Here is a 15,383-nt window from a genome sequence, read left to right as displayed (position 1 = left end):
ACACACCTCAGGCTTAGCCACATCACCATCCAAAAATCATCGGTTATCAACTCCATTTTTTAAAACTTCGTAAAACTATTTCAACTCGAATCACTGAACATGTAACATCTGTTCTTTCGTTTAATAATTGCTACTTTGGAGAATTAAGATATTAATTACTTAGTACACTTCACCACCACCAAAGGAAATCCCTGCATCACCGACCACATGTCAAAAATTCTTAAGAAATATATTACTTTTTACAAAGCTCTGGATTGCGCATGCCTCGGTTTATGTTGAGTCGAGCTTGCTAACGTGTCGCCAGTTATCCTTGTGGCTTCTTAAAAGCTAAACTGACCTTGACGCAGAAGGAGTCCAGAAGTTTTGTAAAAAGTGTTACAGTGGCCTGTGGAAGTTTCTTTGAAAAATTAAGAAATATAATGTTTAAAACTGATTTGCCATTTGTCTAAGTATCTCTCAATATCTAAACTAAACTAAATTCTTTCATGTAGCCAATTCTTCTACTCAAAAATGATCGGAGAATCGATAGAAACAACCAAACAGTCTCAACCACGACTTAAGTTTCATCAATATGGGAACCGGTCAACCGAGACAATGTTCATGGCCCTCCTTTAGCTCAGCCCCCCCAAACAATATAATGGGTGTTTTTTTTCGATGTATAGAACTTTAAGTTAGCATTACTGTTCAAGATGGCGACCGATCTAACAGCTTTTATTCTCAGTTTGGTTTTACAATTCATCACGCCTGAACAACGCTTGCAAATAGTGCAATTTTATTTAAAAAATAATGGTTCACCACGTTTACTCTTATTGATAACTCGCATCCCCAGAGACGCCGTACGGTGCGTACAGAAGAAGCTATTGCTGCTGTAGAGCGTAGCATTGAGGAAGACCGGAATGAGTCCATCCGCCATCGAGCACAGGAATTGGATCTGTGTCCGTCCACTTTATGGAAGATTTTGCGGAAGGATCTTGGTTTACGTGCTTACAAAATCCAACTCGTGCAAGAATTGAAGCCAAACGATCAAAACGAGATTGCCGTTGTTCCCGATTTTCATAAGAGAATTTTGTTTAGTGATGAAGCGCACTTCTGGTTGAATGGCTACGTCAACACACAAAACTGCCGCATTTGGAGCGAAGCTAATCCTCAAGTGTATGTCGAAACACCGTTACATCCAGAAAAACTGACTGTTTGGTGCGCTTTATGGGCTGGTGGAATCATTGGTCCGTACTTCTTCAAAAACGATGATGGCCAGAACGTTACAGTCAATGGTGATTGATATAGAGCTATGATTACTAACTCTTTCATTCCTGAATTGAATAACCATGATGCCCACGAGATGTAGTTTCAACAAGACGGCGTAACATGTCACACAGCTCGTGCCGCAATCGATTTATTGAAAGACCCGTTTGGTGATCGACTAATTTTATACTTTGGACCTGTGAATTGGCCTCGAAGATCTTGTGATTTAACACCGCTAGACTGCTATCTGTGGGGCTATGTAAAGTCATTGGTCTATGCGGATAAGCCACAAACGCTTGACCATTTGGAAGACAACATTCGCCGTGTTATTGCCGATATACGGCCACAAATGTTGGAAAAAGTCATCGAAAATTGAACGTCCAGATTGGACGCGCCAGCCGTGGCGGTCATATGCCAGAAATCATATTTAAAATGTAATGCCACAAGATTATCTTTCGGATAAATAAAATTCATGTCAATCGAATGATCCATCGTTGTTTTATTGCAACTTAAAGTTCTATACATCGAAAAAAAAACACCCCTTATAAGCATTTACAAAGTGGAATGCAGGTTAGTTTCAGTCGAGCTCTGAAGAAGTCGACAGGTTGATTGGTAGGAGGAATCCAGAAGATTTGTAAATAGTATTATAGTTTTATTTAAATCGGTTTCCTTTCACTCAACTTCGTCTTCTTTATGAATCACATTAATGCTGTTAGTTTCCTTTTAGGGTTTTTTTAAGCTCTTTGTTGTATTGTTTATATAGATATTTATCTCCTGACTCATTTGTGAGCACTCAGCTTTTATAAACTCTCTTTTTGATATCAATTAGGGTTTTTATTTTTGAGAAGTATTAGTGAGCTAAACGTGCCCCGTCTTTAGAACCCCCCCCCCCAACCATATAACCATATATAAACAATCACACAGTAGATTGCAAACTTGTTTCCATTAAGTTAAGTTGCAAAGAAGCCAACATCATGATTTGTGAAACATCAGCAAGTTGGATGCATCAAGTTTTTTTCAAAAATGTCTTTTTCTGATATTATTTGAGTCTATATGGGTTCGATTCGATTTAATTAGCCGCGATATTTGAATAGATTCACTATAGTTTTTCAGTAGAGTGAACCTAAGTTCAGAATGGCACACTATCACAATAACCCGAAGCACTTCCCCTTTTATGAGCCGTATTGGTACAAATTACCTGGAGATATCAAAATAGTACGTTACAAAATATTAAAAATCAACCAAAAGAGAGAGAAAGATATTCGCCAGTTGACTAGGCAACGGCATCGATCGACCGCAGCAGAACAATAGCAATCGTGCTGTATCAATTTAAACCCTCAGTAATCCACGTCTCATCAAGATTCTACTGCTTTATCTTTTGTAAGTGTTATCTTAGCTAGCAAACAATTTTGTCTTCAGTAAAATGCAGCCGTATGGCAACTTTCTACTTATTAAAGAAGCACTGTCTTCTTGCCAAGGTTCCATTGTCTATAGTGAGTAGTAACTGAATCGCAAATTTTGTGTAATTATCAATGTGGTCTTCGTAGACTTTTTTTGTCAGGTGGCAGTGGAACAACTGCAACCTGTTTTTGAAGCGACGAGTTTTTTGTATTAACATCTACATTGTTAAATTCTCAATTATTATTAAATTAGTTAGTACGGTTTATTTAACGACTTTGAGAGATTTCCAAATAAACTTTAGAGCTTTGAGATCCAGTCGATTATTTTCGATCCGATCGATTTGTCAGGACTGCCGCCATTCGTAGTCATATATTTTTGCTTCCTTGCAGTCTATAAAGAATGAGACTTTAATAGCTACCGTGATGCAAAGTAATGCTCAAGAGAATTCGCCGACGGACGATAGAACCGATAGCAACGAAACGCCTACCGATAGCGATTCCACAGTTCCGGAAAGTTTGGAGTTGAAAAATAACTTGGTGGAGATTCAATTTTCCGATGACGAGGAGCCATTTCTGATGCCGCTCGAGGCCAAGCCGGCCAAAAAGAAAGGAAGAGCTAAAAAAGCGACCAATGTTGGCGGCAAACGAGCGACCCGGCAGACCAGAACCGACGACATGGCCGACGATATGAGCGATTTTTAATTTGGATGATTTTTTTTTAGTCGGCCACCAACATCACTGCGGATTTTAGTTAATGGGATTTTATTTAATAAAAGAAATTTAGTCTGTTTAGTTGAGGTTTTTAGTATAATTTAGATTTATTGCGTGTGTTTTAAAATAAGCGATTCGATTTTAGTGTAACTTTAAGCTGTGACATTAGTGCCTTGTAATGCATTTTTGTATGGTTCGTTCTCAATAAAAATAGTTTCGTACTTATTCGTTGTAATTTGGAGGCGACTTCGGATCACTTTCATTTCATTCGCTTCTTAGATTTATTTTGGCACTTTAATGCTCTGCATGTATTAACTGCTGCACCATAACCTAAAAGTTTGGCGGATATGAGGAGGGTAAGTGTAAACTTTTTATTTACTTATACTTCTTAGCAAAATAGGCTACCTGTTAAACATTTCTGAAGCGAATGAGGTAGCACAAGATTACAATTTTTATTACAATTGCAGGTACAGGGGGTTTCACATAAGGTGGACCCATATATTTTTCTCACATCCTGTAACAGCTACAAAAAGTTCTTTCTATTTAAGGAATTTGTAGATTATTTATTTTTGGACTATACAGGGCGCCCCAATTCTTCGGTATCGACATCAACTCGCAAGAGATTTCTTTTTTTTGCCGTACGAGTTTCGATATTTGTTATTGCCAAGATCTCACTATTTTTTGTGCATTGTGCTTTTAGTTGAATGCGCATAAACTATTTATACCTATAAATATACAGGGTGTTTTCTTAATTGAATTTTAATAATTAGGGGGGCGATTTTCGGGTCAATTTTAAAAAGAAAACTTCATATAAACATAAGTCCTAAACGTCTTAACTTTTGAGATACAGGCTGGCAAAGTTTTCTAAAATATAACCTCTTCAAAAAATAAAAACCTCTTCTCTGCATCAACGTGTGCCAAAATAGATAGGTAAAATTTTTGTAAAAATGTGGTATACTAAATAATGTCTCTCGACACATAGTACATGAGCGCCAAATTTCATCAAAACATCTAAAGTGGTGTTACAGATATTAAAAAAATATATTTAATATAATATAATTAAACTTTTATTAACCCAATAGGGAAAAAAAGATGCATTCAATATATATAAGCAATCAATGAGTTAAATCGCCGTGATATCTCCTCCCTACAAGAACATGTCTATGCAGGTGCTATAGCAGCCTCAAAAAAAATATTTCAACAACTAATCCTACCATAAAAGTATAATATATAAATATAAGTTTATATAGTATAATAAATAAATAACTGTTATATGTAACTGTGTTATAAGTAGGTCTATAAATATGGGAACCAAAGTGATGAACAAGAAATGATTAATGATATTATTGATAATATTAAAACAAACGTGCCGTCAGCTTAAAGTTTAATTGCGTTATGGGACTGATAATTAATATTGCCCTACCAATTTCAAGACTTTTGCAACAAGAACTATGAACCCAGGAACTGTGTGCGGAGCTAATCGAGAGAATAAAATTTTACACTTTTGAATGCTAAGAACGAGCTTTTGGTTTATACAATATTTATGTAGAAGGTTAAGATCAGATTGGGAGGTTTTTATTTTTAGATAACATCTTTATTTGTTAATTTCGTAATAAATTTGGGAGTGTTCGAATTAATTTTTTATATTGTTCGTTAGTATCGGATGTCCCGGTAAAGGCAACCAAATACACAAGTATTAAGGGGTCTTAGAATTTTGAAAAAAAAATTCGTGTTTCTGAAATAACCGTCAATAATTGCGCTATCTTGAATTTCAAATCTACTTTAAAAAACTGAGACAAATTCAACTTCGGAATAGTGTGTAGTACCTTTGAATACCTTTGAAGATTTAAATAAATATATTATTATTATTATTACTATTATTATTATATTTCTAAAATTCAAGATAACAAGTCTCCCTCTGGTGGTCATTTCAGAAATAATGTTCAGCGTTTTCTCTTGGTAGATTTACTTAATACATATTTTCACACCCGGTATATTTATATTACAATATGGCAAATAAACCTTGGCGATGATTTTGAACAAATATATATTTTTCAGTTTTTTTTTTAATTAAGATCAGGTAAGTATATTGTATAATATCGTTTTTCACTGACACTTTCTTAAGTGCCTGAATTATATCGGGGCAATATTAACTCAGATGAGAGGAAGATTCGGGAAGAAAAATTTACATACAAAAATGTTTGTTTTTCATTGTAAGATCAGGTTTTTACAATTGGGTGCCTACAGGTTTTATTTTTAAACAAATAATATGTCTTCGTCGCGTGTTTGTAACACTAAAGTCTTGATTAATTTTGATAATTTATTTTGCATAACGCGTGCGTGCTAAAAATAAGTAATTGAATGTTGTGTGCTAATTTTCGCATTCAATGAATTAAGAAGTCAATACAACTTAATATTTCTAAAATTGAATTATCGCCATTTCCCTCACTTTAATAAATTGACAAAAAAAAGTTTCCAGTAATTCCCACTTTTTTTATATAATCTTAATTTAATGTTTAGGCAAATGGGCAATTTTAAAAAAATACAAAATTACAAATTACATTACTCTGTTAATTTTCGGAGTGTTTATCAATCTGGGGCACTAGGTTACAACTGACGCCGTCTATGTGTATATTAATTTTCTTTGCTCCCAAAATATTATTGATATTTCAATAAATGTCACATCAATGGCAAAAAAGTCGATTTTAACTTTTAACGCGCGTTTTTCAAACCACCCACTTTCGAGTCGGACACATTTGGGTCAATCATTATTTGATCAGCAATATCATCGGCCTACGTTGTAGCAATTTGTACATCTGGAGCGTAAAATTTTAATTTTTTCGAAACGGCGCTCGCCCAACCGCATCGCCATTAATTTATTTAGTGTGCACTCACCGATTCGCAGGGCGGCGGCGGTATTGTTAGCCAAATAAAAAAGAGCTACAGCCTGAGCGACCTCAGCGATCCCGCCGACGGTCGTGACGAGACCGATGACGTCATAGTGGCTGATCCCAGGCTACTGCGCAGGCGTCACAACGGCCGGAGCCCGCATCGGTCCAGTTCCGCTTCTTCCGCTGGCGTATACTTCCAGGAGGTCGACATGACTGCCAGGGTCATTGGGGACGACAGGATTGGCTCCGTCAGGTCCACCGAAGACATAAGTTCAGGTAATATGTCCCACCGGCAATTTCGTCGATCGGTTATGGGAAACAATAACTATACTTCCGGCCGTTTAATTAGATTTAGCGAATATTTTATACGTCAGAAAAAACCAAACTCAAAAGGAATATACAAATAAGGGTACATTTGTATACAAAATTTGGTATGAAATAATAAAAATAGTAGAAATAATTTTCTGGATTTGTTTAAATACGTATATCACAATGTCTAACTTCTAGACTGAACTAGTGCTAGCATAGAATTTTTCTAATGTAAGTGTACGCATGGTGTCTTCTTATGGAATGGAATAATTGGGGGCCGATTTTTGCGTCTTAACTTTTGAGAAAATATCTGTTTCAGTCAACCTTCTATATACAATTGAAAATGTTCGTCTATCTGGTATGATTGTATTAGCAAAGCGCTCTGGTTACTTTCGAAAATCGATGAAATCGAATTTTTCGAAAGTATCTGCGCTCGTATAAAAATTTTATATCTCGGTAACGGTAAGTCCTATGGGATCGCCGTTGGTACAGAAATAATCACCGTCGAAAAAAAAATTTTGTTTGTCTGTTTGTCCGTTCTCCGTTCTCGTCTTTTGGTTTTTCCTGAATAACTTTCGAACCGTTGGAGCTAGAAAATTGAAATTCGCCTCCTTTTTAACCCTCCACGAGGCACATAAGCTTGTAAGAAATGGCCCTGATCCGATGCCGGTATCCATCTTTTTTTCGTAATTTTCTATTGTTTTTTGGACCTTGCTATGAAATACGATAAGTGTCCGAAAATTGAAGTAATCGACTTCATATTTGGCACATATATGCAGCTTTGCCTCGTGACGGAACCTATTGAAAATGGGATGGCTGGGGACCCGGGAAGTATTCTAAAAAAATAAAAAATCGCGCGTGTAAGGGTCTACAAAAAACAATTTTTCAAAAACTATTTACGAGACCAAAAAAATTCTTGAACCAGGAGAAGCAGCTCTATAAACTTTTATTACAGGGTGCGCCACAAATTCGCAAATACTGAAAAATCGGTCTCCGTGTTATTGAAAATTGAAAGACTGGAAAGACTATGATTCAGATCTCACTTTCTTTTATATTGCGATATAGCCCGCATAGATAGCAAAAACTTTTGTATTTAAGGTTTTCACCTATTGTACAGGGTGTTCCCGATATTCCGTGTTAAATGAGAAATGTGTTAAGTGTCCTAAATTTAGTAGAGAATTAAAAGTCGGTGTCCACATTTAAACTGTAGAAATTGGGCGTAATCAAATATTACCAAGTATTTTTTAAATATATTTGAATTTTTTTTTGGTAACTTTAGCTTCCAGAAAAATATCTTTTCCTCCATAATCGTTCATCCGATTGGCAAAATTCTTTAACCGGCAGACGCAGAAGATCCAGTGCAATAACATTTATTTCAGGAATTTTTTCGATTATATACAGGGTTTTCAAATTATACGCAAAAATCTAAAAGACCTAGAAAATTGTTTTTTTTACAGAGTAAATTATTAGCCGCATATCAAAAATCGTAAAAAATATGGCTAATTGGTTCAAACGGTGTCATAGGCCGCATCAAGAGCTACAATTTTTGTATTTCGTTTTTCGTCTATCACATACGCTGCTCGGGATATTTGAAAAAATCCATATTGAAATCGCTATTCCGGGGGCTGTCAAGACGCCATGACGTCATTGATTATTACGGCGCACTGCATGGTTTGAGAAAAAACTTATTTTCTCAAAAACCATTTACTATTTTCAAAAAACTCTTGAACCAGGACGCGTTGAAAATCCAGGGCTATAACCTCTACTTCGAACAATGATTGTGTCATATATAGGGTGTGTCGTTTATGGACAAAAAAACTAAAATATCCTAAAAAAATCCGTTTTTGTGGCTAAATTATTGGCGATAAATGAAAACCGTTAAAGATGGGATAATTTTATTTGAACAGTATCGTAAACCGTGTCGTGAGAGTTTCAGGTTTCGTCAATTATACAGGACGTGAGATATTTGAAAAAATATCATTCGACAGCGCTATTTTTTTTGCAAATTTTGATGTTTACCGATGTTTGCTGTAACTTTGAAGTTCGACAAGATACTTCGGATTAAAAAAACAAAAAGAAATTAAATTTCTTTAGAAATGAGTGGAGATTGTAAGAATAATTTTTATTTTAAGAGAAATCAGTGGCTTACCATAAATGTCTGCCAAAATGGACAGGTGAAATCCCGCACGGGCGCCACTGGGGTACACCAAATAATGCCTCTTGATGTGTATGTGTGTACATGTCTTCCAAATTTGAATAAAATATCTAAAGTGGTATTCCAGGTATTAAAAAAATATATTTTATTTTTAAAAACTTTACCACCCCGTATCTCAAAACTTAGGGCGTATGTTCATATGAGGTTTTCTTTTTAAAATAAGCCCAGAAATCGTCCCCTTAATTATTGACATTCAAAAACACCTTGTGTATCGTTGGATTCGTCTTTTAAAGGGGTATTTAAAAATATAATAAAATATAACGTGTTTTGTTTAAGAAATACAAGTTTATTTCACCACCCTGCATATAATTGAACAATTGAAATAATACAAAAAAAAAATCATTTTACTGAAAACAACTTTTGCACTCAATCTATTACGAAATAAAAAAAACCCGGCCACCTTGTACATGCAATACCAGCATACTTCCCATCCAGTTTTCGGAAGAATTGCAGTTAATGGTTTAGACAGATCAAATAAGGAAAAAGGTCAGGTGTATAGTTATAAAAATAGAGTAAGTCGAAATCAAGCAAATGGCAAATTTCTCGAACAAATAGGGCTGTAATGTTCCCATCTTGATTGGCCCACCTTGTTTATTAATTTATCAAAAACTTTTTACTGTGAAAATGGCTGCAATACAACTTAAAGCGGGTTATAAAAATCGCATTCTCTTTAAGGTTACTCTAGCGGAGAGTGCTTAAGCGGCACAGGACAACCGCTCAAACTGCAGGCCCGCGAAGGTCTCCAACGGACCAGCTCGCTGACCAGAACTCGCCCAACCAGAGTGACCAGGTCCAACATGCCAAAGAAATCCGCTGTAGCGAGTGATGTAAGTACCGAATTAACCATTGTTCTTCTGATTACTATTCATTATCCTTCTTCATCGTCGTGTCTGAGTATGCAAGTGTGAGTGTACTGAATACAAGTTAATACAAGCTTTAAAAGCAAATGTCTCAAATGAACACTGAATTGAACTCGCTTAATAGAGTGAATGAAATGCTTCACACAAATAAGAAAGCACAAGATAAGAAATGACTGGGGAAGAATGAGATACAGAATAAAGAATGGATCTCCGGAGCGGATGGGATAAAGACTAACGGGAGTAATGGGTTAGGAGAGGGGTCACCTGAAAGTTGGGGGGAGGGATTTCATAATAATTATGTAATAATAATTAATTAATGCAATAAGAAATTAGTCATTGGTGAAACCTGAGTTATTTTTCGTATCCTTCACTATTTCACTGCTAGCACTATAAAACGAACTTATATGTATATTTCCACCCTATCAAACCTAACACATTTTTTAATCTTTCTTTTGTATTGTATTGAAAATTTGATGTTTAAACACTTTCTCTTTTTGCTTCTGTCTGAAGTGCTTTAATATGAAAATGTGCTGGATTTGCTTGACAAATCAAACGCAGATTTCTGCTCCATATCTGGGGATATTGCCATATTCGGTTAGGTTTCTGCAGGTTCATAATTAAACACTAGGTACTGTCTCTTGTTACACTTGAAGACCAGAGTTAAAGAATGTACTTAGCCGGCTATAGTCTTTCCTCAAACCTTGATTATTAATGATCTCACATTCTGTTCTCTTCCTTGGTCGAGGAAGCTTCAAGTATCAATCTCACCCTTAGTAGGGTAAAGGAGATAAAATTGGTGATGGCATGTTCAGATGTGGAAATTAAAGGAGAAAAATAAGTATTTGTGCACACAGTATGGAGGCAAGAGAACGAAACCATTGAACATATGTAGAGAGAGTGTGAGGAAATGCAACAACGAAAGAGTTATAGACGTACCGTGAGAAAAGAGAGGTGGGCTGGTAGTGTGTAAGTGAAGAGAAAGAGAGTTTGAATAAGTTTGAATATTATTATTTTAATGCTATCTAGCTATTAGTCTGGTATGTAAAAAGGAATCAAAAGCAAGCAGGGCTCTAAAGCTTACGAGTAATTGAAAAAATACCATTTTTTATGTCATTAACAATGATAACGCTAGATGTAATGTAAAGTTAGTGATCGTTTGAGACGATTTTATTCGGTTATCTTTAGGAGAGCGACGAAAACGAAGAATTCGACACGAACATTATATTCCTCGACGACCGGACCAGCTCCTCAGCCAGTGAGAACGAATTCTTTGATAGTGCCGGCGGTAACCTGTCCGTGCATGGTAATGCATTGGAAGTCGAAACGCGAAATAACTGTAGTATTGTAACAACAGCATGCGGTAATCTTTTATCCAATTCGGATCTAACCAATACAACGCCTGTCTCCTCTGCGCATGACAAGAGGTCTGAACTAAAACCTCGAAATGACGAAGCTCCCGTTTCGCGCGTCGATGACGTCAACGCGGATCGATTTCCAGAGAAGGAACACTTGTCGAAAATAATTCAAACGAAAACGAAAGAAATTACCGACCTTAAAACCACGCAGACTTTCACAGTGCAAGAAACCGAAATGATTAGTAATCAAGCCAATCGAACGGAAACAAGGGGAGGAAGGTATAACAAAAGGGCTGCCCCGCCTCCCCCTCAACCGTCGCCGAGTGCGATCAAAGCGAAATTGGTGCTACAGCCGGGTATCGTCCGGAGTTTAAACAAAAGTAACGAGAGCATCGACAAAGAGGTTTTCCTGCGTTCGCCAAACACTAGAAGGAAAAGCCGGAGCAGGAGCAAAAGCCCCGGGCCATCCACGAGTGGGGGTAATTCCTTAAGCAAGATGCTCCGCTTTCCGAAGAAACTGACTCACCTTAACATACCCGATAAGTTGATAGCGAAGCGGCATTCTTGGAGTGACTTTTTTCAAGGGAAAAACCTGCACGATACGAAGAGTCACTCCAAAAGCGCCATCGACGTAGGTAGGACAGAGACTAATGTCGTCCTCAGCGAAAGCCTATCGAGACCGGTCAGTCAGATGTCGATACAAAATTCAAGCGATTCACCTTTGCATCGCAGAAGAATCAAAATTATTAGGAGATACGTAGACGAAGATATCGATTAGTGTGAATGATTAAAAAAGCAGGCAGGAGTTTGTTGGAATGTTCATACGTTTTTAATTGTTTAACTCTTATAACATTTCACGTTTTGCTCGGATTAAATCAGCCTGGTAATCGATCAATTTGGAAATACTATACACGAATAGTAACTTGCTTGACAATTTTATATCTCTTATCATTTATTAAATCTCCTGGACAACCAAGAAAGGGAACTTTGTCAGATGGTCATTTGCCCTTCGAAACCATTGTTTGCTGATTTACTTTTTCTTTAAATTTCTAGGACCGGGTATGTAGTACGTAGGAGTTTAGGAAAAAAGTCGCATTTAACGCTCTTCCATTTTAATTTTCAATATTACTGTTTTGCAAGTTAATTTTTTATTATTGCAGGTTTTGGTGCAAATGGTTCCAAACAAATTTTAAATACGTTTGTATCATTTTTAAATTCAGCAGGATTCTTTACTGCTTGCTCTCTTACCAAAGAGCAGGCTACAAGTGATGAATAAGCTCTAAAAAAGTATCCCCGATATCAGCCATGCTTTATTGCATTATCCGGCTATTTAATCCTAAATTGTGTTTTTCTTTTAACGCTAGCATTTTAGTGTTTTCTTTGTGAAAACTAATGGCAATTAACTTTTGTTATTTTTAGTATTGTTTTAGCACCTATTCTAAGTCCTACTATGCTAATGAAAAACCCCTGGATGTAGAGCTCCAGGAGAGAAATTATTACTAAAATGAGCTTGAGGAAATCCTGGACATAAAATTGAAAAAGGATAAGATCATTGGCTTAGCCACCTTAATAAGAATGGGGGAAGCCCTGCATCTTTATAAAAACTTTTCTGATTTCAATAAGCTTAGGCTTGTTTGAAAGAGAAATTCGAGTGTTTTCAAAAACCGTTAAAAATGCTAAGAAGAACTGCGGACTTAGTGTTTTCTTTGTAAATTTAATGTACTTTCCGATTACGATATTAAAAGTTTATATACCACGCGATTTAAATAAAAAAAAACTGTTATTATTGTGAATTGGCAATTTTATAGGAAGCTATATGAATTACCAATGGCATTTGAAAACACTGTCATTTTTCTGTGAAACAAGCCCAAATTGAAATCCAAAAAGTCGGTCAGAAGATACAGTAAATAAAATAAATACATTTTCTTAAAACCAAACCTAAATAGATTTTAGTTTCGATAAATTTATTATGTAGCAAAATATGATGCGCCACTGTGTGTTAAAATTATTTGGTACTGTCTTCAAAATTGCTACTTCTACTTAATCGAAAACCGCTTCCGCATAAAGGAAATATAAAATAATAATATAATTCCTTAAATTTTTAATAAATACTTCTTACCTATACTTCAAAGAAATATAACCCCATATAGCTATTTAGTATAGATGCCTTGCCCATGCTAATAATTAATATCTCTGATGATTAGAAAGATTATGGCGCAAAGTGCAGGTTAGTGTATGAAATTTGGGGACATGCGCAGAAGATGCCTTCTTTAGGAATGTCACGAATATAAATTGATTCACTTCGCACAAATAACTTCATCTATTAATACTTCATTACCAATTATTTGACCGTTTTTCTAATTTCATGCGTTTCTAACATATTTCTTTGTTTTTAGGACCAAGCGAGTGCCACATTGCCGCGTGTTAAGAAAACGAAGAAAAGAACGTTGTAGGGACTTGGTAAAAAAGCTTATGTCCCTCCTTTGAGTTTAAACCATCACTGTTGCATTATCGTTCCCGTCTATTAATTAACGCTATCCCAATAGTTATCACATGGTGATCAATCAACTAATAGACAGAGCGGAGGAGTTTATTTTATATGTGTGTTTTATAATAATTATGTAATTATTACAATTAACTGTTGTTTTTGAAGTTTACACTTTCACTGTCTAGTTTATTATTGTAAGGGGGGCTCAAATTCGTTGTATTTTTGAAGTTTTCGCCATTTCCCGCAGAGATAACAGTATAGTCCTTTTGCTTATCCTTTTAATTATGTAAAAGTCAAAGTTTGCTTTTCTATGTGCCTAAGACCCATTTCCTTTTCGTTTCATATCATGATTTCTAGTAGTAGAGTAGCTCCGATAGAATTGAAAATAAATTGACGTGACTTGATATCTGTCAAATTTTTATGTATTATATTAACGGCCTAATGATACTTGGTTGTTCTTTCCGCACAAAAACATAATTTGGTTTATCATACATACCTTCTGAAAGGCAAATTTTCAAAACTCTATCGTAGCTCAAACACTCTGGACCACTGGACTGTTATTTATGTCTCTGTCAAAAATACAGAGACCCTCCAAAAAACATTGAATCTTAGCCATCCCTGTATGTCTAATTTGATGGTTTGACTGTTTTCTATAGATTTTTTATTACCGACTTTTAAACAGACATTATATTTATGTACTGTGATGATGTTGCCAGATAATTAGTAGATAAATATGTGATTGATACTGGTCGTAATGTTTAGTATATTAAGGGATGGAATTCCCACTAATACCGTTCTCGATTTGTTATAATTAAACTCGTTATTGTTACCTAATTGAAGACTTCTATTGCAAATTTATGGCGAATTATTGTTCATAAGTTTAAAAATTTGGTTCACTTTTAGCTGACCCAAAAATTGCGGCATGGACAAAGTTAACACTGAATTTTAAATCGCAGCTCAAGTTATGTTTTAAGATTTTTAATAAATAAAAGAGTGTGTTTTGTGTTATTAAATCCCCACTGAAACAACACTTTGAAAGTACTGGTAAAGCACCCTCTACACCAATTGATTGTTTTTAATAAAATGGATAATAGTAGTTTACCGTTTCCAAAAGAGGCCCATAAATTTCAAATTGCGAAATACAATATCAAGATATCCAATGAATCATTGAATTTGCTATACTTAGCAGAGGCATTTACCACATGGAGAGATACTTACATAAGCAATCCTTATGCAATTGATTCTTTTACAAGTTACGACTGGCAAATGATTCTTGCAACTATATTATTGCACTTACACACAGACACACACATTGCCATGCATTGTTTTTGGTTACATAGAGGTCTGCAAAAGTAATACATCAGTTATAAAAGAAGTTTTAATTCTATAATAATTATATTTTACTATGAACGAACAACATAAGGTTGATTGATTAACATTTCTAAAAATATTTAATATCAAATCAGATTAAGATTCAGTTTACCGTAATACGTCATGCGTTAATAACATCAACGCGGTGCTTAGAAAAAGTGGATAGTTAAGCTATCGTTTCTTGTTGTCACTGTCAAATGAAGTAATAATTAACCAAGTATCATTTTGATTTTCGTTCATCTAAAAAAATATAAAAAATTGCTATAATCCAGTAACCACGCCACGCCACGTTTCTTAAAAAGCTAGAAAGAAGCAGTAAAAAAACTGTTCTTTACTCACAACCTACCGATAACGTTTGGTGTTTAGTCTATGGACGCCCATTTTTTAGGTTAGGGTTGTGAACCCATTTTATATTTTGTGACGGATTCTCCAACTAGCCATTCGTCTGACGTCAATATTGTAATGACGTAACATTTTGAATAGCAACAATTCCAAACACACGTCCGATATGTTTATCCTTATTATCGTTAACGAACAAGTG

General features: G+C 35.5%; 1 protein-coding gene and 1 long non-coding RNA gene across 6 annotated transcripts in view; one reads left to right on the top strand and one right to left on the bottom strand.

Annotated features, from left to right (window-relative positions):
* The window catches only part of LOC132702550 (receptor expression-enhancing protein 1), a 43,254-nt gene extending 28,785 nt beyond the window's left edge, over window positions 1-14,469 (top strand). For 2 of the 5 annotated variants that reach the window (XM_060671255.1, XM_060671256.1), the window contains exons 6-9: window positions 6,259-6,520; window positions 9,444-9,595; window positions 10,814-11,782; window positions 13,380-14,469. In XM_060671255.1, coding sequence (XP_060527238.1) covers window positions 6,259-6,520; window positions 9,444-9,595; window positions 10,814-11,761 — 1,362 coding nt within the window. In that variant the 3' untranslated portion in view covers window positions 11,762-11,782; window positions 13,380-14,469. The remainder of the gene's footprint in view (window positions 1-6,258; window positions 6,521-9,443; window positions 9,596-10,813; window positions 11,783-13,379) is intronic. The other 3 variants (XM_060671257.1, XM_060671258.1, XM_060671259.1) reach the window with 3 other exon arrangements.
* On the bottom strand, window positions 6,531-15,316 carry LOC132702551 (uncharacterized). The gene is made up of 3 exons (XR_009618897.1): window positions 15,189-15,316; window positions 14,690-15,082; window positions 6,531-7,389 (listed from the first exon to the last, which is right to left on the bottom strand). It is a non-coding gene; the product is annotated as an uncharacterized LOC132702551 (long non-coding RNA).
* Between the last annotated feature and the right edge of the window lie 67 nt (window positions 15,317-15,383).

The sequence above is a fragment of the Cylas formicarius genome, unplaced genomic scaffold (assembly GCF_029955315.1).
Source record: "Cylas formicarius isolate icCylForm1 unplaced genomic scaffold, icCylForm1.1 PGA_scaffold_5__7_contigs__length_24384050, whole genome shotgun sequence".
NCBI lineage: Eukaryota > Metazoa > Arthropoda > Insecta > Coleoptera > Brentidae > Cylas > Cylas formicarius.
The sequence above is the reverse complement of the archived record's forward strand: the minus strand, read 5'-3'. Positions and strand labels throughout refer to the sequence as shown.